Raw genomic sequence first — 26,450 nt, 5'->3', positions numbered from 1 at the left:
ATTTTGCTGTAAACCCGTCTGGGCCAGGGGCCTTTCCTATTTTCATTCTACTGATTCCTGCCTGCACTTCAGCCGCTGTTATTTGGGCATTTAGCATACTGACCTGTTCTTCTGATATTTTACCAAGTTTACATCCTTCTAGATATACTTCAATCTCTTCCTCCTCTTCTTTCCCTTTCCGATATAAGTCTTCATAAAATTTTTGAAAAGCTTTTCTAATCTCTTTTGGGTTTCCTGTCACCTTATCTTCCTTCCAAATTCCATGTATGTAGTTTTGCTTTTGTCTTTTCTTAAGTTGCCAGGATAATAGTTTCCCGCATTTATTTGCGTATTCAAAATTCCTTTGTCTTAACCATTTTAATTTCCATTCTACTTCTTGATTAATTAAGATAGAAAATTGGGTTTGCAACATCTTTATTTCTTGTTTTGCTTTAGTATCTCCTGGCTTTTTATTCAGTTGTTTTTCGCTCTCAGCGAGTTGTTTTAATAGTTCTTCCTTTTTCTTTTCTCTTTCCTTCTTCTTTATACTATTTTGTTGGATTAGGAAACCCCTCATGAAAGCTTTCCCAGCTTCCCACACTGTGTTTATGTTTATACCTTTTTTGTGGTTAAAATCCAGAAATTCTTTGAATATATCTTTTGCTTTATCTATTATCTCTTGGTCATTGAACAACCCCTCATTCATTCTCCAACGAAATGAGGGCGTCTCCCCTGCTAATTCCAAGCACTCTAGCATTTGTCAAGGTGTTCCGTTGTGCCAGAAGCCGTTTAGTCACACTGGCCACATGACCCGGGAAGCTGTCTGCGGAGAAACCCCAGTTCCCTCAGCCTGAAAGCGAGATGAGTGCTCCAACCCCATGGTCGAATTCGACTGGGAACCGTCTAGGGGTCCTTTACCTTTTTAACATAAGTATAGAAGACTAAAACAAGAACCCTAGCTAAAAGAGATGAGGACCTAGCTGGTACTATAACTTGCTAGGTAGTAACTGCTTCTTATTCAGTGATCATGTGCCTCCACCAGCGTAGAACAGAAGCTGAAATAGCCTCTTCAGTTGACTAAGCTTCTAGCATCTGGATTCTTTGCACTGAAAAATGTTAAAAGTGAAGAGGCTGCTTGCTGGTGTGAATGTTACAAGAGGAGATTCCATTTCTGAGCCTTTTCACCTTTAAAAAAGGCACACATTTTTTCCCTGATAATGATGATATTCCTATTTTGGTAAAACAAGTATATTCAGGCTTTGAAGCACAATAACGTGGTACAGACCATATGTAAACGCCTTACATATTTGACAACATACTTATCCACCATTGAGCAATCCTGGCATCATTGTACAAAAGATACTTGTCATTTGGATTAGAAAGAGTTATGAATAATCAGAGCCCTTGGTTGACACACAGCTCCTATTCCTATGATGTGATGTGGGGGAGACATCAACCAACCATGTATTTAGCAAATACTCAACATGTGCTTTAATCAGTTGGAATAAATAATGTAGCCAAAGTCAGTGTTGATGTTAAAAAATTTATCCTTAGGATTTAAAGTTATTTTTAAAAAGGGAAATATATTCATCATAAGCAGCCTCAGATGCTATTTAAACATGATGTCATTTTCATACATGCTATTTAAACATGATGTCATTTTCACACACAGCACGAATTCTGTTGAAAAGCTGAGAATTGAACACGCATATAGTTTTCCAACATGAAATCAGGCCTTACTGACCACCAATGGTTCCATGTGAGAAATTTAAAATGGAAAACAACGCCATCTAATTTCACTGAAACTGCCATATTTCTTTCTATTTGAATAGCTGAGTATTCAATAAAGCAAGGAGAAAAAGATGAAGATACCTGAATTATCTGTCTGTGACCATATAATTGAGAGCCCAATGGGTTTGTATAAAGTCCAACTTTACACAATATAGGCAGAGATATTTTAACAGTTAAATTGCTCCTGATTAAAAAAAAACACCTTGTGGCAAAAAAGATAAATCCCAAAGGGTCTTTGTTCTTCAATCACCAGTATTTGCACCCTTCAAAAGGATACCTTGCCATTTTCCCCCTGCTTCAAAGCAATACCTTTTTTTGGGGGGGGGGGAGGTCTAGTGAAAAGAAGAGTCAAATGCAATGAACTCCCAGGTGAAGTTGTCCAGCAAAGGACATTGTTCAAGTGCCCTCTATAAACCATCAGTATTGTTCTTGTCCTGTGGAATGGGTTTTCTTGCCATGGTAGCAAACAGTGCATCCATCATCCCCAAGACTTCTAGTAATTCTTCTTGGAGATCAATCTCTTTTTCAATGAGATTTTGAAGTTCTAGAAATTGCCTGTCAATAACCGAGGACTGTCCAACCACAGGCCTGTAGATTTCTGCCAAGGAAGAGATACAAGTTTAAATGGAACTCCCCTGCTTAACATGTCTTATAAGCATAAAACGAGTTTCCAGCTGCACCTTTAAAAAGGCTAAAATTGTTTTATTGAAGACAGCAAGGTTTTGCAGGCTGGCATCTTGTATCAAATTAAAGAGGCAATGAGAATTTTAATAAATGCAATACAATTGCTATCATCATCCTGACGGTCATTGTTTATAATAAAAAAAGACAATGCTTTTTCAATAAAATCATTTCAATGAGGTCTAAAAGTGCTTTCAAAAATTGTTAAATTAACAGTTACCCTTATAACTGTTATAAGCAGATATTTGATTAATTTTGCTTTTTAAAATTAATTATTGTCAACACGTTTATAAAAATGCTTTGCTCAAGTTTCCAAACCAGCTGGCAACGCAAGTCACAACCAGCTTCCAATTAGTCTCTGTGGAAAACAAAAAAAGGACAGGACTAGCATAGAAGGCTTTCTATGAAAGGACTTAAATCCAGCCACAAGCAAAACTGTGTGTGTCAACTGTAAAAGGGTCAGCTTCTCACACAGGAAACTGCCCAGGTACTATGATCTCCATCAGACCATCAAGGTGCCTCAGCCACCCAGAGATCGGGCAGGTGGCAAGTAGACTCAGCATCTTTTCAATTGGAGCACCCTGTCTTTGGCCTTCTGCTCAAAGAAGGCCCCAGAGGCAACCACTTTTTACGTTCCAGGTGAATATCTTTAAATATACACAGGCCTTTTTTAAAAAAGAAGTTTAATTATTGGGTTGCATCCAGGGGCACAACAGCACAAGGACTTTCATGCAAGGGGATTTCCCCAGCCCCTCCTCTCCACTGCAGCCCTCTGAAGATGCACAAACTATGGATTCAAGGGCCCCCTTGAAATGCTATGGGATGAAAAGTGGTGCTTCAGTGGCAGCAAGGAAATAAAGATCAGGCACCTTGTACAAGGTGTCCCCACTTAGTTTCAGCCAATTTCCTCTTTCCTACTGCAGTGCCCCTTGCCTGACCCCGTGCCTTTTCCATCTTTCTTCTATAGTAGAATTCAGGGTGGCACGTGCAGCAATCAGACCATCTCTCATCCAGTCACTAACCAGATCCCGACCCACATCGTGCGCCTTCAGACCACAAACTTCTATTAAATTGGTTATCATGGTAGTGTAGAAAGTCTTGTACACAAAGCAAAGACCAAACCATACCAATACACAGCTAGTGCATCCTTCTTTGTGAATAGAAAAAAGGGAGTGTGTCTTGGGTTACCTGGGTATGAATCAATTCTGTTAGTACAGGTGAAACTCGGAAAATTAGAACATTGTCGAAAAGTGCATTTATTTCAGTAATGCAACTTTTTATTTTTTATTTTTATTTTAATTTTTACAAATGCTTTCTTTTGGAAATTCCACAGTAATAAAACAAATAGTTACAAAAATAAACATCGCTCTTACATTTCATTAATTACATTCCATTTATAATTGACCCGCCTAACAACAAATAATTACAATTACAACAAATAAAGGCTTGACATAGCTTGCTTTGCATGTCATGTATCTATCTCATATATTGGTTTCACCTTTTAAGTTGCATTACTGAAATAAATGCACTTTTCGACGATATTCTAATTTCCCGAGTTTCACCTGTATTGTCAGATATTAGTACTTACCTATAATCATTTCTGCAACATTTATCAGCACAGGAGCAAATCTTGCATCAGTCACGTGTCTGCAAGTTAATAGCCAGATGTTAGCGATTTTCACTATTGTAGAAGAAACACACCAAAGGCTATGTTCTCCGTCATATGGAGAAAGTGCTGTAGGGAGCTGGTGAGATGCCAGTGACAAATAGAGAACAACTGCCCGCCACCAAAGTTCCTTCCCTTCCATACTATTTCTGTTAACAAGAGAGGAAGTGAGGGACTTCTACCAATCATATTTGCCTCTCTTCTATGAACCAAGTATTCAAAATAATTTAGAATTAAGGATTATACCATTCTGACATCCATATTAAAGAATCACATACATGAAGGAGCTCCACCTCTAAACAGCTAGATAGTTGGGCTTTATGAAACCAGAGCTGATGCATGAAAAGGAGAAGAGAGCCACAACTTTCAGGCAAAGGGTTTCTTTTTAAGCAGCTTGCAAATGCAATGACATTTAAAAAGAAGAAACAGACGCCATGTGCCGGGCAGGAAAAGGAAGTCTAAAGAGTTATGGGGCTATAAAGTTGCTAAAAAGCAGGGGTAGCTAACACTATGAATTGCAGGTGCTGCAGAGACTCAGTGTTCCATCAGCCCCAGCTAGGATGGCCAATGGCCACGTCTGAATAGCTCCTCCAGCTCCTGACAGAGTAATTCTGACAGCTGCAGCAATCTCCAGCAAGATGTGAGAGCTAAAAGTAGAGGGGGCTGAATTGCGTGTGCTGATCTGACCTAACTTGCTGGCTCCCTGGCTGTAGGCACCTAGTTCAGATGTGTACATAGAAACTAAGCAGTGCTTTGCCAGTACTGGGTTCCTGTGACCATCCCACCCAAACCTTCACAAGCTGACCTTTCCTTTTTCCACTTTGACATGGCAGAACTGTCTGAAAGCCTTGCTGTAGAAAGCGGAGCACCCAGTGCCATTTCTCCCAATTTGTAGCACAATTTTTTGGCCCAGAAAACGCAATTACCGAGCAATTACCTTATCAAGAAAGAAAGGAGGACACTGAGCTGTTTTTCATCTCTCCCCGCGAGTGCGTTTTTCAAGGTTCCTCTGCGGTTTAATTCCTGCATGACCGTGACTATAACTTCAGGTGGTTTTTTCCTTGTGCTTCTAAAATCCTAGAAGCACAAAGCATTCAATAGCACAAGTCTGCAGCAGGGGGATTGCATGAACTTAAGCAATTTGAATCATTCCTTGTCCATAAAGAAAAGGGAATGCTTTCAGAAAGTATTTAAAATTCATTAATGGGACAGCTCATTGGGCTTCTAAGCCTCCAGTTCCTGTGTCAGTCCTTTAGCACCAAGGAGCTGCTCAAAGACCATCAAGTGAAACATCTATAACTCTGGCTTCTATTCCTAACCAAAGTAAGATGTTATTTCTACAAATAGAGCCCATGCCCAGAAGTGGTGATAAGAGTATGTAGATTTGGGGCATGTAGAGGAATGTTTTTCAGCAAGAAGGACACATTTCTTTCTGGGCAACTTTCTGAGGGCTAGGTGAGGCCAGAGAGAAAAGTAGGAAGAGCAATGAAATGTTTGACTTGTGTATAGATTAGTTTTACACATACTCTCATTCCTCTCTCTCTCTGTCCAGGCATGTGGGGCATAATCAGGGTTCCAGGACACAATCTAGCAGGCAAATACACTCAAGGACACAGGAAAGCAGACCCAGTGAAGGATGTGGCTTGGGAAGAGTCCCAGGGCCAGATGGAGAGGTCTAGAGGGCCATCATCGGCCAGGCAGAAGGACCACTCCACCGTTACTCCAAGACTAGCACTTGTGAGTTTTGCTTTCTGGTATAAGTAAGTATATAAAATAGAAGAAAGCATGGCTCATCAAATATAAAAAGGCACAAGAGTATTTTAAGTTCATTAAGGCTCAGGAGTAAACCCTACACATCCATGCTTTAACTATGGGCTGTATCTCACTAAATTATTGACTGTACGGGATGACTACTGCAAACACAATGGAACAGCCTCTCCCTCTCCTCCCCTTATGTATCCCCAAATCTGATTCAGAGCTGGGGGGACCCCAGAGCAGAGGAAGGGCAAGTTCTGTTGTACTTGTGGAAGTCATTCTGCACACACAATTATTTAATTGTACACAGCCCTTTGAACAATAGAAGGTCTTTGTTTATGGATCAGATTCACTGGAAAGAGTTTTACAGTACAATAGTGTAACTGAAACAGAATCTAAAAGGTGACTCAAGTACTACTACCTTACCTGAAGGGCAGCATCAAGAGCCTTAGAAACCTGGAAACCTCTCAGGAGCTTATCATATTTCTTCAAATGGGTTTTTACAGGCTTACTGACAAAGAAATCCTCCTTAAAATGAAGGGAGAGACAATCCATGATAAAACCCACAAACCACCATTCCAACTACTTCAATATCACCTTTGTATTGTTTGCATAGTTTATCCTGCCATAGAAATGCAAACCTCGATACATTTTGTTCTTGCCAAGTTTATTTTCCCCTACACCCAGTACACTAAAAGTCTGATTCAGTATACAGCAGCTTCCTATGTTCCTCCAACTGATCGGTCAATGAAATGTTGCAGCCTAACTAATTTCCCCTTAAATCTTTGTTACTCAGTTATTGCACCTCTTTTGCTAGTAGAAAACAGGACTTGCTCTGTGGATCCTTTCGTTTCATACCTGCTTTGGGATGTAGTTCTTTCCTTTCACAAAGGTCCTATACGCAGGCCTTCTCCTCTGCTGAAGAAGCCCTCTTCCACCTTCATGCTTCCGATGTTTAACATTCAGTATTCCATTTGTCATGCCTACAACTAGAGATTCATCTTCAGGCTAAAAGGAGAAACAGGCTTGCTTAACCAGAAACTGTAACTCAGACACACATTTTTAGTTCTCTGTCTTTAGTTTAAAGCTTCCCATTTACAGCAAAGAAGAATTGCCTCGGATAATATTTATTTTATTAAGAGGATTTGTTTTTTAGCTGCCCTTCAGCAGTTAGGTATCAGGGCAGTATATAAAATAAGGCAACAATGGCTTCTAACATTCCATTCTGAGCAGAGGGCAATTGTGAAAAGACATCTTTGAAAGAATGGAATCAAGTTAAAACCTGGCCCTAATTACCTGGCCCAGGCTACATCCACGACACATATTTAAGGCACACTGCACTCTCATTCCATTTTAAAAGTCATAGCTTCCAAGCTGAAACTGACACGGGGACAAATAGAAGAAGAAGCCTTTATCACATACACAGCCTAACAAGATAATGACAAAAATCCACCAACAGCATACGAATCAATATGGCTAACCTGATTCAATACACCCATCCCTCTCACGCATGAAAACAATAACAAGGACCACCAAAGCCAACCACACATGAACAACCAACACCCTAGGCCAACCCCAACCTCTCTCACCACCAAAGGAACACAAACGAACAACAGAGAACCTGCACAAGTAACACTGACATCAAACCATACATATATTAAGTAAAATAGAAACATTGTCACCCGACCCCACCCCCACCCATCCCCTCCCTGTCCACCTCTCTCCCCCTTTTCTTCCTACCGTGTTTCTCATATTATAAGACATGTCTTATATTTAGTTTTTCCTCAAAAAAACACACTATGGCTTATTTTCAAGGGATGTCTTATTTTTTTCCTCCTCCTCCTGCCGCGGCCGGCATTGCTGCTGCGCCTATCACTATGTCTTATTTTCGGGGTATGGCTTATATTCCTTGAATGCTTAAAATCCTGCTATGGCTTATTTTATGGGTATGTCTTAAAATATGAGAAACAGGGTAATGTCTCAACAAATGAAACTGATTTGTAAAAACGATACATGGAAAACTACGAGAGACATTGCACGTACTTTTGTAAATCAAGAAATCTTTAATTTAAAAAAAGTCATAGCTTCCCTCCTGCAAAAAACCCTGAGTACTGTAGTCCATTTAAGGGCCTCCTAACACCTCTCAGCTACCTTAACAACAACTATAGCTCCAAGCATTCTTGGGGGTGGGAACAAGAGAGCTTTAAATGTATGATGGAGCTGTTACCCAGGTGAGGTTAAGCCCCACCAACTTCTTCTAGTCTAATAATGCAATCTTATGCATGTTTACTCAAAGCAAGTTCCACAGGGTTTATTTCAAGATAAGCATGCTGTCCAGTGCGTGAGGGATTGAAGTGATGGGCATTGGTGCCAACAGCCTTTAATTTGATGGTTCATGTACCTATTTACAATTCAGGCGATCTAAGATGGCATCGGACATCACCTCACTTGAAATCACCTGCCTGGTGCAAACAATATCCATATGAAAGAAAAACCTGGTGCAATATATTCCAGACAAGCCCCTTTCCGGGGGGGGGGGGGGAATTCCACATTGCTTCCATACCATTATTGCAAGCACAACTGAAAGAAACCTCTTGGGGTGCCTGCCAATCCTACCATTCGATGAAGCAGCCAGTGCGCGACCTAGTGTGTGCCTAAGCTCAATTTTCAAATTGCCAGGTAGTCATCGCTTGCCAGGTGGTTTATTTTAGTACTTACTGCCAAGGCAAGGCTGAGAATGGATGCTGCATAGTTAAAGCTGTGGACGACCTCGTAGGAAGTTGTACTGTAAACCTTCACATGCCTACGAAGAGAAAACAAAAATACAGATTTCAGAGTACTCAATAGGTTAAATAATTCATGAAAATGTGACTTGCGCCCAGTTGCAGCAAAAATAAATAAAAAAGATGTGGCTAAACCCATATTTTCAAGTCATATCTTTTAGTGAAGGGGGGAAACCAGAAGTAGAGTAAGAATGCATGCAAGTCAATATTCTTGGAACACTGCTAAATTGTATACAGTGGAACCTCAGTTTATGAACACCTCGGTTTATGAATTTTCAGTTTATGAACGCCGCGGACCCATCTGGAACGGATTAATTCACTTTCCATTACTTTCAATGGGAAAGTTCACTTCAGTTTATGAACGCTTCAGTTTAAGTACTCTGTGGACCGTCTGGAACGGATTAATTCACTTTCCATTACTTTCAATGGGAAAGTTTGCTTCAGTTTATGAACGCTTCAGTTTATGAACAGACTTCCGGAACCAATTGTGTTCATAAACTAAGGTACCACTGTATTCAGCTCTACATTCTTTGGTCTGCTTGTTTATTGAATTTATATCCCACCATTCCTCCCAAGGGAGCCCAGGACAGCAAACAGATCCACAATTTAAAGACAAAAACAAAGCACAAACTTTCTGAGAACAATTACATGTAAAAACAAACAAAAACAAAACATTCCTCCATCCAGTGATCTTCGGGTTGCCAGGAGTAGAATTCCACCAAATTCATGGGTAAAAAGGAATTTTTCTGAAATTCCTTCTGAAAGCTAATCGTGATAGAGAAGGCACCTTTAACCAGTCACAAGACAAAACAGGAAACACACAGCTCTGTGTATGGAATTACACCTCTACACGGAAAGCTCTCTAGAAAAGCCAGTAAGAGAAACTGTGAAAAATACAAACCTGTCTAGTGAGCCGGAAAGCAGTCTCTGACCAGAGCTACTCAGACACAAACAGGTTACAGTCTTATGGTGATTTCTCAAGGACACTAGTAACTGTCCTCCTCTAAGGAAGTCCCAGACTTTAACATAACGACCACCTTTTAAAAAGAAAGGATTATTTGTACACAAATAGTAAACAAGGCATTTCATAGGCATGCCACAATTTTTCCTCTAGGCCAGGGTTTCCCAAACTTGGGTCTCCAGCTGTTTTGGGGACTACAACCCCCATCATCCCTGACCAATGGTCCTGCTAGCTGGGGATGATGGGTGGGGGATCTTGTGGCCCTCTAGATGTTACTGAACTACAACTGCCATCAACCCTAGCTAGCATGGCCACTGATCAGGGATGGTGGGAGCTGTAGCACAGCAATTTCTAGAGGGCTACATATTCCCCACCCCAATAAAACATCCCCTTACAGTAGGAAGCACTTGTCTCCCATACAGACTGCATTACACACAGAGACCTACCTACATTAGCAGCAGCAAAAGGAAAGACAAACATATCTCCCTCTGGCAATCCAAAGTCAACCTTGCATGTTTTTTTCTTAAAAGGATGATGGAAAACCAAGACTAAAAACAGCATTTCAATATACCCTTGAACAAAGAAAAAGTCTAAGAAGGCTTAGAAGCTGCAATCTAGCAAGCACAAGGCATCAGCCACAAACGGTGCATAACCTTACGGCAGTACACAAGGGTCTGCACCCTCTATCAATTACAAAGAGGGAATTCAATAAGAGAACCATTGCAGATAGAACTAGAAACAAGCTGTATGGTTGAAAGGAGGGAGGGAAGCTGCCCATTTGATGAAATACCTGCAGTCACAAGAAGACCTCCGGAAGGAAAGAGATTAACACTCTCAACCGGCTGCCCATGTTCTATTGTCATGACACTTTTTTCTGCACGTGCATCAAACACTTTCACAGTATGATCATATGAACCTAGAAGGCATCCCAGAAATAAGGAAAAAGAAGAGTTGTAACAGCTGACATCATGACTATAAGCCTACTATTTCAATGAGTCTGTACTGCATATGACATAGCTGGATGCAACCCCAAGATTTTTAACATACATAGAATAATGGGGTGTTATTCTAGGTGCAACTTTCCCCCCAGAACCAAAGCACAGTGTATTAATGAAACAGCCATGGGAGTAATATAAAACATCAATGATCAACACCCTTCCACACCAAATCACACTGAAAGCAGCTGCTCTGAAGGGACACACCACTTTACCCAAGCATGATTCCAGAAGTTACTGGTAGAGTCTAAAATAAATTGCTCAGTAAAAAGAGTGCAGCAAACACCTGTGGGGTTCGAATCGTGTTTTCATTTGATTTGTGATTTTAATCCAAAGTAGCCATTTAGTGACTCCTCTCTCATCACCCATAGTGTCTGGGCTGCAATATTTTTAAATGAGCCAACTACAATTATGTCTTCTTATGCAATGACTTCTACTTAGATCAAAAAAAGCAAGCGCAAGTGCAAAAAAATAATTCAGCTTAAGCAGAAAATCATTCTGCCAGAACAGAGTCACAAAAATTTGCAACAAAATATTAAGAAGGCATTAAATTAGAGAAGCAAATGGCAGTTACAGAGCAATAGGGAAAGCAAGCCCTCTATAGCAGGAATGGGAAACTCTTTCAGCATGAGGGTCATACTCTTTTCTGGGCAACCTCCCAAGAGCCAAATGCCAGTGGTGGGTGGGGCCAGGGGCTAAAGTGGGCAGAGCAATAAGTGTACCTTTGTGCAGAGCAGGCTAGTTGTCTCACATATACACCTCTCTATCCTCCCATCCAGGAAACTAGAGTGGCCATTATCAAAGTTCAAGGACATATTCCAGCCAGGCAAAAGCACTCACGGAGGGCATGAAATGGGGCTGGTGAGGGGTGTGGCCTGACCAGATCATGTGCTGGAGGGGGGCATAGGGAGAGAGAACCAAGAGCCAAATAGAGCATCATGAAGGGTTGCATTTGGTCTCCAGCCCTGTTTTATGGCAAAGCTGCAATATCTGTGTGCCCAGCAGTGACCTAGAGAAGTAGAAAGTGAACCACCCACCTGTTACAAAAAGATCAGCATTCAGTTTACTAGTACAGCCACATCTCACATAGTCTGTGTGCTCGTTGTAGGATACGATTTCTGATGCGGATGAAATGTCCCACACCTTTGATGTGTAATCATCTGCTCCAGATACTATTCGGAATTTATCGGATAGAAAGCCCACAACATGTACTGCTCTAAAAAGCAAGATTCAAAATCCCCCAAATTAGCTCTTTGCAATGTTTGGTCACATACATGAATACATTTATATCCCACCTTTCCTCCAAGTTCAAGGAGGCATACATGGGTCTCCACTCCCCATTTTATCCTCAGAACAAGCCTGTGAGGTAGTTTACTACTGACAAATGTCTAGAGGACCTAGACACAAAAGCTTTAAAGGCAAATCCATGAATTGGAAATCCTGAGAATATTCTGCTGAGATGACCTTGGATGTGTGGTCTGGTGTGATGAATTCACCAGAAAGCAAAGTGAAATTTCCTGCTTTTGTACATTATTAAACAGAAAAGTAGACATACTAAAATGATCCACCTGGAATGGACTGAGGTGTGAGCCTGTTTCCTTAGGTGACTAGTATTCCAGAACAGCAGGACCATAACTGACAAAGCCTTGCCTGGATCTCTAGCAATCAAAGCTCTCAAGATGAAGGCACACAAAGCTCAAGTTGGCAGGAAGGTTCAAATGGGAAGTCATAAAATAAAAATTCAGTGCAAAATGCAGGCTACAAGCTTGATGCATCGTGATTACACAAAAAGCATTCATTAAATGCATTTTCAATACCCAATGATCTTGCAGAGTGTAAAACAAATCTTTGCAGAATGGACCTGTTTTAAGTAAAATGTGCTCTCTTACTTAGTATGGCCATCAAACTGTCGCAACGCTGCTCTCCCACTGGTATCAAAGAGTCGAATGATGCCCTCTTCGCTGCCAGCAACCAGCAACTTCCCATCATCTCGATATGTAGCACAGTATGCTACATCTTTGAAGCGAGAGAATGTTTTGATTGGTTCTTGAGAGTATCGACCATAAATGTGGATCTAGAACAAAATGTAATGTGTACATGGAGAGCATGACATACAGATGCAACTGAAATACCAGCTATCTCTTTTGCCCAATAGCAGTATTGTTGCTGGACTTCAGCCATTCATTCCATCTATTGTTAGCACAAGGCCCTTCATGGATGGAGAGGGGGAGATTTGGTACCTGTAGGCTCTGTGCACAGAAGTACATTGCTCTATGGAATTTGAGCATGAAGTGTCAAAAATGGATGACAATAAGGGGCAGGGTTTTCCATTAACGCAATGATAGCCCTGAAAATTTCATTCCCCACCCCCACCCCATTGGTCTGAATGGCAACCAGTTACTTTCACGGGAAAAAGTAAAAGTGCAACAACCAGTGGACTATTGGGTCTTGTGAACCACTTCCAGGCTATACATTTGATTTGATTTCAAACCATGCAAGTATCATTGTGATGTCAGGTGATTGACAAACAGGTGATCCCACCCACCTGTCAAATTGCAAAACCTTGCAAAGGGATAGGGAAGAGATAGCAAGCTAGTCCACCAGTCAAATCCAGTCCTCCACCCCTGCTCTAAGCCACAATTTACCATTACATCCAAACCAGGTCAGACAGAGATGATAACATCATCAAGAATTATAGTCTATAAATAAACTTTTGCTGCTTAAGTAATAATTTCCACCACCCCGATCCTTCCATTGCCAGACATGCTTTTCCTTCCAGCATATGTTCCATCCATTTTCAGTTTATTTTCTAAATAATGCACATATCCCAATGCCCCAAACAATCAGGTAATAATTATCTGTATACAACAAAAATCTCAACAGGGCTTTATAGAGGCAAACAGGATTGTAAAGGCCCTTTGCAGATAAAGACAGCACAGTCCTATGGTGTTACTTCCGCAGCTGCAACACAAGCAGATGCTTGTTCCATTGCAGCCAAAATAAGTGTGCAAGCAAACTTAGCAGAGCCCTGTATAATATGAGTACAAGAAGATGCTGTGAAAACCAGACTATATTTTAAACCTTACCCTTGATGAAGCTGTGACAGCATAGTTATATGGAGGAATTGGAGAAAAGTCTATTTTGTTCACTGCACCAAACTCCTTTATCTGAATAGGAGCCTAAAAAAATGGTAACATAATTAACATCACATTTTTAAGACAGCTCCTTTAACAGAATATTTACAAAAGTGCGAGAAAAGCACATCAAAATGTTAAAATATTTATTAGATTATGAACTTTTAAAAACCATTCGAACATGTACTAGGCTTTTAATCTTTAATCGATTATTTTATTCTTCTATTGGAAGCTGCCCAGAGTGGCTGGGGAAACCCAGCCAGATGGGCGGGATATAAATAATAAATTGTTGTTGTTGTTGATTTTAGTGCCATAACTGCTATATGGAATTGCATGTACAGGATTTCATCTGATTATTTAATTCATGTACTCTTGATTCTTGCATAGTTGTTTCTCTGTTTCACTATAACTGTTTTAAAAAGGTTTTACATTTCTCTTTGCATTCTGGTGTCATAACAAAGCAGTATAATTGTGGCAGAGGTACATCTATTTAAGAAAATCGTTCAAAATCATTCACCTATTTAAGAAAATCATTTTCAACATATTATCCTAATATAAGGAAGTACAGAACTCAAATGCAAAGTTTCCATGCATTCTCTTTCAATGTCCAAGTCAAATTAGTGAGATTGAAGCAATGTATTATTACCTTGAAATTCTTCCAGTACGAAGTATCCTTTGTTACTTTCTCACCAAGCTTCGGAAAAGACTGAACTTTAACAGGTCTGTAGTCAGTCATTTTATCTTAAGCAAAAGTTCTTCAAGTCGCAAAATATAATCTTCCAGCGTTGCAAATTTCATATGGCAAAAGTAGACCAGGCTTCTGAGGAGGGGAGAACAAGAGTACACAAAAACGCTGAAATCTATCTACAATGCTAAGCAAACATGTACTGCAAAGTTTAAAACAATTCACATACTATTTGTTACCCCTATGAACTAACCTACTCTCCCTCATTTTGACTGACATGACACATTTTAATCCTCATCTTAAACAAGTATTTTGTTTTGTTTATTATTTGGCAGTTTTTTGTATCTAAAGCAGACTAGAATAGCTATCCAAACACTTCTAACAGAACTCAGTATCAGTATTTTGCCTCAAAAACAAAACCTATATATTCTGAACGTGCAAAGCAACGAGTGGTTTCAAAACAACTCTGAACTGTCTTAAGTTTCTCCAGGATCACAGGATCTTGTGCAAAGCAATCACTAAACTGAACTGACATGAAGTCTAGGGAGTAAATGATCATAGGAGTATAGAAAGCTGCCTTATACTTAGTCAGACCACTGACATAGCTAGCCAAGTACTGTCCACAGTAACTGGCATCAGCTCTTCAGAATTTCAGACAGGGGACATTCCCAGCCCTACCTGAAGATGCCAGGGGTGGAATCAATAACCTTATGTTTCCATGCTCTACCAATGACCTACAGCCCTTTGATAAAACTACAGAAAAGCAAAAACTCAGAGCACTGCCATTTGAGTTTCTTAAGGGTGGTGGAGTGCAAGCAAAGTCAATATCAGCTCAATGCAAACAAAACTCTCAGTCAATGTCAGCTACAAACACCATAGTTAATAAGCATGTTTAGGACCACAGCTGACAAAGAACTTGATATACAAGACAGAAGGAAATTCCTGACTTCACAAACCAGGAATAGTCAATGTGTCGGGATACTCCAGGTATTGCTGGACTTCAGCTTCAATAATTACAATTCAGCAAAGCCAAAAGAGAAGTTTTTGGAGACATCCCCCCCCAAAAAAGGTAAGTGAGGTAGAGGTGGAGCAGAGAGAGAAAGAAACACATGACACAAGATTATAAAGTTATGTATAGCGTGGATAAAGTAGCTAGAACATTTTTCTGTCTCTTTCATAATATTAGGATCTTAGGATCACCAGATGAAACTGATCACCTGACGAAACTGGATTGGAGGTTCAGAATAGACCAAATTAAAGTACTTCTTTATGTGCTGAAGATGGTCACTAGTTCAGAAAGCTATCGATAGCAATGAGCCAGGATAGCTCAACAGAATGTCCACATTCAAAGGCAGTTTTCACTTAAATATCAGGATACTACCGGTAGCAACAGACAACTGTGGAGAGATGCTGCTGCCATTAATTCCTTGCCTGTAGGCTTCTCTGTCTTCGTTGAAAATAAGATACTGGACTAAATTTGGATCTCCTGAAGCTTTCCCTGAAATTGAGGGGCAGCTTCTTCAGCCTATTTCCTGCCTCTCCTACATGAAATAGGAGAGGCGGGGGGGGGGGGAATCTGATGAATGCGCTCACTCTGCAGCGATGGCACAGAGGCTTTCCTCTGAGAGGAAAGTCACACACGCGTGTTTCCTGCGGGACAAGACCTCCAGGCTTTTAACCAAGGGACTAATCTTACCTCAGAATTTGAAGATTTCTTCCTCAGCGCTTTAGAGTCACGTTGCCGCCTATGGAGGCCGCCATCACCGCGCTCAAGCTTCCGGGTAGGATGTTTACGTCATGAGCAGTGCGCCGCCCCTGCCGCCAACAGCGGCGCGTTGTGTTCTACTCACGATCCCTGTCCTAGAGATACAGTAGGAAGAAAATAACACCATCTAAACTTCGGGTTCCTATCGGAAAGGTGCTGCCCGCGGGAAGTGGCACAAACATAACCCAGCGCAAGAGAGCCGCATGACGGTGCCCGCATTTCTGTCCTATTCAGCTCATATCATCTCACCATCATTATAAATCATCCTGAAACCGGAATTTTATTAGGCCTTCCTTTTCCCACCCTTAGGGACGCGGGTGGCGCTGTGGTCTAAACCACAGAGCCTAGGGCTTGCCACCTTACCCTATCTCTATCTCGGGAAATCGGAGGGAGGAGCTTTTTGTGGTGACCGGTCTCCTCCTTCTCCCCGCGAACTCAAAGTGTACTCCGCGAGGCTGCTTGACTTTTTTCCTTCCGGGTCTAAGCGGAAGTGACGCCATGGGTCGCAATAACACAACAATAACAGCGCCGTGGTGGAAGATGTCAGTGAGGAACGACGCGAGACTAGGAAGGTAAAAGGGCGGAGAAGGGGAGGGGGGGTGGAAGTGGGGGAGCGGGGTTGTGCAGACTGGAGCGTCAGTCTTGGGCTAGAGTGACCTGGGTTCAAATCCCCGCTTAGCCGCAAAGCCCTTCCCGTCTCCCACCATGGCCAGTGGGAGCATCCGAGAGAGACTGAAGCGCCCTCGCCCGCACTCACCCTCAGCAGCTGCTCTGCAGAAGCAAAAGCGCCTCTCTCATACTGCACGTAGGCTATCCCCTACATCAGGCATCCCCAAACTGCGGCCCTCCAGATGTTTTGGTCTACAACTCCCATGATCCCTAGCTAACAGGACCAGTGGTCGGGGAAGATGGGAATTGTAGTCCAAAACATCTGGAGGGCCGAAGTTTGGAGATGCCTGCCCTACTTCGTAGTAACTGTAAAGGTAAAGGTAAAGGGACCCCTGACTGTTAGGTCCAGCCACGAACGACTCTGGGGGTTGCGGCGCTCATCTCGCTCTATAGGCCGAAGGAGCCGGTGTTTGTCTGCAAGACCCCACCAGTTTGGTAGCAATGGTAAAAAGAAATAAAGTACGCATAGCACTGGGGGTGCAAATTGCCCCCTACCCAGTAATCAAAAATTGAAGGCAATGTGATTTAAAGTTTTATATGCAATACAAAAAATGTTTGGGGATTTTCTTATGCACAGAAGGTAGTTCTATTCTATGATAGGGGTAAGTAGATCTGCATCTGCTGCTAGATCTGTAGGTGATTTGCAATAGATCACCATGGCTCTCTGATTCATAGTTGTTTAACAGTAGCAGCAACAAGATGACTCACCACCACTTAAATATATACAGTATTACTAAAATTAAGAGCACTTTTGGGCTGAAGGGTTGTGAACTCCCTTTTGTTCTGCTACTCAGAACAAGTTGCTGAACTCTGAATTCTTTAATTCTAAGAGTAAGTTTTTTGCACCAAGTTCTGGTTGGTGGATTTGGGAATCTTGGCCCACCCCTGTTCAACACAGAATAAATAATCACATCTGTTCAGAATGACTTTATTGCATTTTCATTGTATGTTTGTGGCATTATAGTCCAATAACATATTACTATTTTATGTTCAATTGCAGATGGCCGTAACCCTTGGCTGTTGAGATTTTATTTTGATTTTTGAAAGAAAACTGAAGTAAAAGCCATAAGAAAACACATCGTATAAGTGAAATTTTAATGATGGAATCATCTACAAATTTAGATGTTGGAGCCCAGTTAATTGTGGAAGACTGTTCTGGCAGCTATAGCCTGTCTCACATGCCAGATATTAAAGTGGAGCCTCACCTCGATTCCAGTGTTGAGGAAGGACCAGCTCAGAGTGTTGCCATGGGAATGAAATTCATTTTGCCCAATAGGTTTGATATGAATGTGTGTTCTCGGTTTGTCAAGTCATTGAATGAAGAAGACAGCAAAAACATTCAGGATCAAGTGAACTCTGACCTTGAAGTGGCATCTGTATTATTTAAAGGTTGTGATTTAAAACTTATCTTTAGCTTTAACTATTACAATTGGATAGATAGATAAACAGGAAAATGCTATATTGGCAAAAGAATGCATATGCACATATGAATATCTAACATTTTTCTTGTTCAGCAGGCATCTTCTGTATCAGCCTTTAACTGCCTGCTGAGAACTTTTCTATGCCACGAGGCTTATGACAGCAATTCATAAGAATACATATTTCCATAATGATTAGTTGATGGCCTCTGATTTTAGGTTGTTATTATAATATATAAATATTATTGTACACCACTTTGTGTACAAAAAGAGCAAATGATATATCACTATGATATAGTGGTATATAAATGCTTTTATAAATAAAGTAAATTTGTAGAAGCTATTCTGAACTCTACTTTTTTCTTGCTTTCTTCATGTAGCTGAGTGTAATATCCATACTTCTCCTTCTCCTGGAATTCAAGTAAGACATGTCTACACCCCATCAACTACGAAGCACTTTTCTCCCATAAAGCAGTCAACCACATTAACTAACAAGCACAGGGGAAATGAAGTTTCTACAACCCCTTTGCTTGTAAACTGTAAGTGATTCTTCGTGGAATGGTAAATTTAAGTTTTCATTTTGGGATCCTCCATTGGGATTACTACAAGAAAGTGGTATTTGCATTCACTTTAAACCAGTCACCCAGTCATTTATTTATTTCTAAATTGATTAGGGGTAAGATCTCTTTAACTGAAAGCAATGACTTTGTCATTCTGGGATGCCAAGCTTTCTTTCAAAATAGAAAAGGGCTAGGCATGTTAGCCTGCTGGAATAGAAAGCCAAAAGACACCCCACATAATGTCTTTGATATGCTGTTGCCTAAGGAACGTCAAGAAATTGTAAACTAATTCATCATTTGTACATTGAGCAAACCTACATTATTTTTCATGCTAGTCATGTTGGGGGCAAGGACATGGAAGCCTTATCCCCACCCAATGAATATTTTATTCATGTACACTTCTGAAAATCCAAGTAAGGCATTGCTCATATACTTTCAAGACTTATCATTGTAGCCATAGGGTCTGTGTCTTTGCTCTTTGTATACATCTCATTGAAAGTTGGAATTCTCAGCAAGCTGCTTTTTCTAACCCCGGTCCCACATTCTTGCCTCCTTTGGAATCAGGGTCTACACACAACCCTTCTTTTTGGATGGTTGTGAAGGTGAATTAATTGTAAAGTAACTTTCTGTCCAGAAATAGTAGCAGGCTACATGGTTGTGTCAGCTATGTGATCATCCTCTCTGTATTACTTTTCTCTAACAACATGCAGTCAGTATTATAGTCCTCAATCATGGCAGTATTGCACCACAGAAGTTGATATATTTCTGCTGTTTTTGCAGCTCTTTCTGTTCACCAGCTGGCAGCTCAAGGGGAAATGCTGTATTTAGCTACACGCATAGAGCAAGGTGAGAATTTATTTTGCTCTTTTTTTTCTGGCAAAAAATGATCAAGCTGCTAGGTTGGAGTGGGTCCTGCAACTTGCCCTATTCACATTTGTCTTTATTTCATACATTTCCTGTTCTGAATTAACTGTGGAAATGGTTCTGAAATGTTTTTTGCCTCATAGAACATGTCAAAACTTATATATCAGCACTGCAGAAAATTAAATTATATATATAGAAATGTTTTATGTTTTCTAGTCACTCTTCTTTAAGAAAAGAAACATAGTGCAAACCTGTTTTTTTAGTGCTGTGATTCTCTGGTTATAACTCTCATCCAAGTTATCCGGTGATATTTGTTCTTTGAATTATGCAATGTTTATTGCTCATTAGCCAAACAGGCTAATGTTGAATTATGTAAGAGGACAAGGTGCATATTTCAGATAGTAGGAGGTGTTTGCCCTGGCCCCTTATTGTAGCAAGCCTTGTCTTCATTTTTAGGGCCTATGGCATCCAGAATTTGCTTCCAAAAGTGATTGAAGCGGACTTATTTGTTCCTTCTCACCCACGTCTGGCATTATTCACTCCATGGCATTGCCTACTTTGCATTTCCACCTTAGCAGGGATCCACAAATTGTGTCTTGGCTTAGTAGTCAGCTGTTATTTTTGTTTGCAACCAATTCCGCTCCCCTGCGGGACTCAAAAGATTGGAGAAGGGTGTCTCTCACTTTAAACTGACCTTTGAAAAGGAGCAGAGGGCAGCATTCACTGCTTTTCTGCATCCCTCTTTATCCAGCATTGAGTTGAGACCCAATCCCCCCAAATATTCATAATAACTTTATTCCAGCATCGCATGGAGACAACAGGAATGAGATGGTTGATCTGTATGTTTTGTTAAATAGAAAATGTAATCAACCATACGGACGAAGAAGGCTTTACCCCTCTGATGTGGGCTGCAGCTCATGGGCAGATAGCAGTGGTAGAATTTCTGCTTCAAAATGTGAGTGAAAATATGTTTCCCCCCTCCCATGCATTTGTAGTGATAGTCAACAACTGTAGTACTCTAAATCCATCAAGAAAAATGCTTATAGCCTCTGAAGGTTGTCTGAAGACCTCTTGCAAAGCCTTACATAGATGGTAACAATGCTACGCTATCATTTAAATCCCAGGTTGTAACTTTCTATCTAGACCTGGTCAACACCATGTTTTAGCCATGTTACAAAAGATTCAGAGGAGAAACACCAATGCATGATTTATGCACAAAGTCTGAAGAAAAATCAGTCTGAGGGCTATTTTTTTATTTTTATCTAGCCACTGAGGGTGGTACCCATTTCTTCCACTTACAATTCCTGGCTGAACATATGTTGCTAACTGTTGATAACTGTTCTACCTCTACAAATCCTAGGTTCTGACACCCCGTGAGCAGGGGCATAGGAAGGGGGTGCGTACCGGCCTGGGTGAGGGGGTGACAAAATGAAACACTGCAGGGCCTGTCCTGCAGCGCACCCAAGCCACGTGTCTCCCCTGGGAGTGACGCGGTGATTCGGGGCCCCGCGCTACCCGAAATGGCAGTGTGGGGCTTGCGTCCACCAGGTGGACTCCGTGGGCAGCTCGCAGCACCGTCTCCGCCTCTTTCTTTCCAAAGGGCATGAATGAACAAGTCCATAAGCAATGGAACTGTTTACCAGGTACAAAGAAAAGAAGCAGTAGTTTGAGCTGCAACATATCATGCTTAGGCTGTACATAAGGGCGGGAAAAGTGTAGGCAGTCGGTCAGTTTAACAAATTGTCCGTGGAACTTTTGGAATCTCCTCTTCCCCATATAAAGAAGTAAATGGTTGAGCTGAGTCCAGGGTGATTTCAGTACCTAGAATCTGGACAGTATATAATTGGACACATGGGTTTCCAGCCATCAGGGTTTTTATTAATCTAACCCATAACACATTTTAAACCACTGCTTTTTCTGTCAGGGTGCAGACGCACAGATCCTTGGAAAAGGGCGAGAGAGTGCACTATCACTGGCCTGCAGTAAAGGCTACACAGACATTGTCAAGATGTTGCTCGACTGCGGAGTTGATGTAAATGAATATGACTGGGTAAGCCCTTTACTGGAGCTACTATTACAAACTTTTGGGTAGTAAAAGCAGCCAAAATATATGGACCCCTGTTCATATGCAGCTTGTTTGGGTCACTGAACTGTGTAAATGAATTCTGATATTATTATTTCTTTTCATATTTTTTTTCCAGAATGGTGGTACGCCTTTGCTCTATGCTGTGCATGGGAACCATGTAAAATGTGTCAAAATACTCTTAGGTAAGTATTATGAAGGCAGTTATTAGCCAATAAGGGCTGTAAGAACTGCAGAATGTTAGTAAATCAATGATTTGTTTCCTGTTGTTTTAACTAGAGCACGGTGCTGATCCTACTATAGAGACAGACTCCGGATATAATTCCATGGATCTGGCTGTAGCCCTGGGCCATCGTAGTGGTGCGTATTCAAGCACTTTAGGATTTACTTTAAGGGTTGGTGCTCTTTTTTTGTATCAGCCGCTTTACCTATTGGTGGTTCGCAAAATGCACAGGCTTTAACTGTTGCTTCTGGAGAGGCCTTCCTTATCATCATTCACATAAGTGGTAGTTTATGCAGAGCTGGGGGAAGACAGCTTAGTGCTGTGCATGCATTGCACTCCCTTCCCCCAACCCTTGATCATCTCACTGACTGTTATCCTTTATGCTGTAGATTGATAGCTGCTTCTTTTGTGACCTGGAACTTGGTGGGGTCATGATAGGACCAGCAGATGAGCTTGCCCCTATTTATGTATGAAGAGGCCAAGGTCATGCCAGAGCAGCGACAGGGAACCAGAGGGGCCAGACTGAAATGTGGCCAACGCTCCGCAGGCCACATTCCAATGGAAGTTTTTGCCTTTCCTTAATGTGATCAGATATACAAATAGTAGTGAATGAGGCTAAAAGCATTTTACATATTCATACACACACACGGATTTCTATTTTGGATTACTACAAACTCTATGCAATTTCTACTTTTTCAGCTCTTCTACCGTGTTTCTCCTAAAATAAGATGTGCCTCTAAAATAAGCCATGGCACGATTTTCTCGAGGCAATAAAATATAAGACATACCCCGAAAATAAGCCATACTGATAGGCGCAGTTTTGGAGGGCGCCAAGGAAGAGGCTAGGCTGGACGCGGCACCTCCCTTAAGACGACCCTGGCTAGAGCTCCTGAGGGTGCCCCCCCGCCACCATTGCCACCCCGCAAGCTCTTCGTCCCTCTGTTTAGTTACCGGTAGTTTAGTTTTTGCGCGCCTGCCGCGTTCAGGTTGCACAAGAGTTTTTATCTCCACCGAAGCGGGACCTCCCGCCCCCGCTCCCTCTTCCAAAACCTCCGAGCTGGGTCCGCAGCATGGTGGCAGCGGCGGAGACAGTGAGTGAGCCACCACCCGCGCCCTCCGCCCTTGTCAGGAGGCTGCAAAGGGAGGATGCAAAGGCGGAGGGAACCGGAAGCCCCCAGTGCCGCCCCCAGTCCCGCTGCCGGGCCGGCCATGTGCGGTGCCCCAGGAACATGGTGGAGGCGGCGTGAATGAATCCAAGCAATGGGGGCAGCAGCCGTGCAGCTGACAGGCACGCAAGCCGCGTTGCCGGCGCGCCGAGGGGGCGCGGGTCCTTTCCCTTTGGTGAGTGCCGGCCGGCGGCTCCCGGGCCCGAGGTTCTGCCTCATGCCCAGGCTTCCAAGGAGCCTTGCAAAGGGAGGAGGCCATCGCCTCCTCCTCCTCTTCCCCCTTTGCTGTCACCGCCTCCTCTCCTCGCTGCAGCGTCTATCGGGTCCTGCACGCTGAAGCGCAGACAGTGCAAGAGGAAGTGGCGGCCATGGCATAGCAGTTGCCGCCCGCCTTCCGGAGAGCGTGTGTGTGCAGACAGGGACGTGGTTGGCTGCCCGGTGGGTGCCGGCAGCTTGCTCGACCAGAAACCCGCTCTGTTCTGCAAGCCGGGTTTGGCTGAGGAGGGAAGCAGCTCTCCCATCCCGCTGGCTCCAGTTGTGTGTTTGTGTTGCTGCACCGTCCCTCTCTGTGCAGTTTGGTGCTGAGCGCACTCGCGCTCCGTCCCCCCTGTTGTTTTAGTTTTTGCGCGCCTGCCACATTCAGAGAGCGTGAGAGAGTTTATCTCCACCGAAGCAGGACCCCCCTCCCTCTTCCGAAACCTTTCATGTCCATGTTCCTTGCGATCAAAAGGCCGAGGGAAGGGGGAAATGCTTCTGATGACAAGAATTGAGATGGATCCTATGAATGTTTACTGTGAGCTTAGTGAGTCATAGTTGAAGTACCGTAAGTAAGGTATGTTTAGGACTGCTACCAATTAAGGAATAAGCAAACACACAATTATAATTGAATAAATGTAGATCGCTGTACCATACTTAATTTTTTTAAAAAATAAGACATCCCCTGAAAATAAGCCGTGGTGTGTTTTTTGGAGGAAAAATAAATATAAGACGTGTCTTATTTTAGGAGAAACACGGTATTTACATCTCCAAAATAGGATAGATCACCACTTAAGCGCTGAACACTAATCATGTTTTTTTTCCTGATACAGTTCAACAGGTTATTGAGTCACACCTATTAACACTCCTTCAAAACATCAAAGAATAATGACATTTTCGTTATGAGACAAGACTTTGTATGTGAAGAAAAACTGGGTTTTAGGACTGAGCAACATGGAAAAGACTTGATTTTTTTTATTTAAAAAAAATCAGTACTGTGACCCCACCTTTGTTGGAGGACGGCAGGTGGAGAGACTCACTACTTGAGGCAGTTCTAGTTTGCCACCCAAACGAGGGATCTGTTGGCCTGCACATTTTAAGCAGTTATTGGTTGTCCAGATGGAAAAGTTAGCAGCACCAGAGCTGCAGTGTTGAGCGTGGCCTTTCCCTTGGAACAGTGCTGCTTTATCATACCAGAAAAAGACAGTGTACAAAATCACATGACGGGGACTGCTGTGTAAGAAACTTCCTCAGCTACGTTTTTGGGCAAGATAGTGCTTGACATTTGGATTCAAGAAAACTTTCTGAGGCTTTGCTCAGGCAAGACTTCTCTCATTGGTAACATGATTTTAACATGATTCAGTTTCATGTATTTGGCTGTTGTTTGTCAAACCACATCTATCCTGCTTGCAAATATTTCATGCAATGTTGAATATTCTTTTTGGCAAAGGAATTGGAGAGAATTTCACATCATATAAAATAGCATACCTCCTTATTCTTCAGAATCGATTAAAAGCCTACTTGGAACACTATATTAGTGCACATGCTACTGAAATGAGTCAGGTTGGTGCCAGGGAATGCAGCATATGCATTAAAATTTGCAGTTAAGAACTGGTATCTGAAGAAGTGTGCATGCACACGAAAGCTCATACCAAAATAAAAACTTAGTTGGTCTTTAAGGTGCTACTGAAGGAATTTTTTTATTTTACTTCGATCCAGACCAACACGGCTACCTACCTGTAACAAGAACTGGCTAGGTACTCTTAGGTGAGGGTAGAAAGGCTTTCTCCCTGATTGTACTCTACAATCAGCTTGTATATCAGCCCACAGATGTAACTGGACTTCAGTATACGTTACTCGGTCACTGGTGAATGGCAGGAGGGTCGAGCTTCATCCCATTTGCATCCTGCTGCCTTTCTGTGCTGGGTCTTGCTTAAATAGAAGGATGCTCTACCTCTGTTTTTCTGACTTTTCCACCCAAGTCATCTGAAAATAAATCCCCCAATTAGCTAGTTTACTTGGAGCCGAAAGTTGTTTTGTAAGTAGTGAAGTTCTTTCAGGGTTATGCTTCAGAATATAAGTGAGTAAATTTCCTGTTTGGATGTTTTCTTTTGTTTCGTATTTTTAAAATAAATATCAGCCATCAGCGAGAAATGTGTTTTTCAGTACTTTTCTCCAATATGCTAGATTTCTATGAACCAAGATTTTTTGACATGAGAGGTTTGAATCATGTCCCTTTACTTCTGAAATGGTTAGATTCCATGCAACACCTGTGTTTTCTGAGCATATAGGGCAGATCTTAAAACTACGAGTGGAGAATGTAGTCAGGTACCTTCACACAAATAAGATAAACCTTAGAGCACCCTTTCCAAAAGGCTGAGAACCACAAACTTCCAACATAATCCTCTGCTGCAGGTCAAGGCTTATACTCAAAATGTAGACAAGTAAATGGTACATCCACAAGAATGCATTATGACTTTGTCATACCCAAAGAGCCAAGATGTTCAAATGGTCAATACTGTGAACTTGTGATTACTGAGAATTTTGCACAGATTACCATGAAATGCTGTATAAATGTAAATAAACCCTTCCCCTTTCACCCAGTGTACCTAAAAGCTGTCTAAAACAGCAATGGGACTATCTTCCGCTTCTATGCTTGCCTAAATATGCCTAAAAATGTGTTAAGAGTGACCTGTAAATGTATTTAAACAAAAGTTAGGTAGTGCTCAAAGCCTAAGAGCTAGAACAATAATTAAAACAAATATTTATTTCCAAGTAAAAGTGCTTCAGACTTAGTATAAGGCAGATTGTGAACAGGGCATCCTTTTATGGTTACAACTGATGAAAACGAGCCTGCTACCATGTTTGCCCTATCTCTATCGCATATTACACGGAACCATTATTCTTCAGTTAAAGAACAAAAAAAACCCTGTAAAAGTAACAATGTTTTATTATAAAGTTAAAAGCATTTAGCATCTGTTTAAAATGCATGTTTCCATTAATGAAATGAACATTTT

At 41.7% G+C, this 26,450-nt stretch overlaps 2 protein-coding genes across 2 annotated transcripts; one reads left to right on the top strand and one right to left on the bottom strand.

Annotated features, from left to right (window-relative positions):
• Positions 1 to 1,502: 1,502 nt before the first annotated feature.
• On the bottom strand, positions 1,503 to 16,636 carry UTP15 (UTP15 small subunit processome component). The gene is made up of 14 exons (XM_035100134.2): positions 16,559 to 16,636; positions 16,127 to 16,290; positions 14,392 to 14,565; positions 13,698 to 13,790; positions 12,501 to 12,685; positions 11,649 to 11,827; positions 10,407 to 10,532; positions 9,557 to 9,692; positions 8,591 to 8,675; positions 6,731 to 6,880; positions 6,299 to 6,400; positions 5,055 to 5,194; positions 4,040 to 4,098; positions 1,503 to 2,368 (listed from the first exon to the last, which is right to left on the bottom strand). The coding sequence occupies exons 3-14, from the start codon at positions 14,479 to 14,481 to the stop codon at positions 2,178 to 2,180; spliced, it is 1,536 nt and encodes a 511-aa protein (XP_034956025.2). The 5' UTR covers positions 14,482 to 14,565; positions 16,127 to 16,290; positions 16,559 to 16,636; the 3' UTR covers positions 1,503 to 2,177.
• Positions 16,637 to 16,685: 49 nt separating this feature from the next.
• ANKRA2 (ankyrin repeat family A member 2) lies at positions 16,686 to 24,397 on the top strand. Its single transcript, XM_035099871.2, has 9 exons — positions 16,686 to 16,767; positions 17,865 to 18,253; positions 18,663 to 18,821; positions 19,623 to 19,688; positions 20,564 to 20,661; positions 21,631 to 21,756; positions 21,908 to 21,974; positions 22,069 to 22,149; positions 24,267 to 24,397. Exons 2-9 carry the CDS (start codon positions 17,962 to 17,964, stop codon positions 24,320 to 24,322), a joined length of 945 nt encoding a protein of 314 aa, XP_034955762.1. The 5' UTR covers positions 16,686 to 16,767; positions 17,865 to 17,961; the 3' UTR covers positions 24,323 to 24,397.
• Positions 24,398 to 26,450: the final 2,053 nt, after the last annotated feature.

The sequence above is a fragment of the Zootoca vivipara genome, chromosome 11 (genome assembly GCF_963506605.1).
Source record: "Zootoca vivipara chromosome 11, rZooViv1.1, whole genome shotgun sequence".
In the NCBI taxonomy this organism is placed as follows: Eukaryota; Metazoa; Chordata; class Lepidosauria; order Squamata; family Lacertidae; genus Zootoca; species Zootoca vivipara.
The sequence above is the reverse complement of the archived record's forward strand: the minus strand, read 5'-3'. Positions and strand labels throughout refer to the sequence as shown.

Bases quoted from the DNA above. Each gene is read 5' to 3' on its own strand.
- UTP15 (XM_035100134.2), bottom strand. From the start codon at position 14,481: ATGACTGACTACAGACCTGTTAAAGTTCAGTCTTTTCCGAAGCTTGGT. The intron at 10,533-11,648 runs GTGGGTGGTTCA...GATGCCTTCTAG, and splicing joins TGCTGATCTTTTTGTAACAG to GTTCATATGATCATACTGTG. The intron at 8,676-9,556 runs GTTTGTATTTTT...TTCTCTTCGTAG, and splicing joins CTTTCCGGCTCACTAGACAG to GCATGTGAAGGTTTACAGTA.
- ANKRA2 (XM_035099871.2), top strand. From the start codon at position 17,962: ATGATGGAATCATCTACAAATTTAGATGTTGGAGCCCAGTTAATTGTG. The intron at 18,822-19,622 runs GTAAGTGATTCT...CTGTTTTTGCAG, and splicing joins AACCCCTTTGCTTGTAAACT to CTCTTTCTGTTCACCAGCTG. The intron at 21,757-21,907 runs GTAAGCCCTTTA...TTTTTTTTCCAG, and splicing joins ATGTAAATGAATATGACTGG to AATGGTGGTACGCCTTTGCT.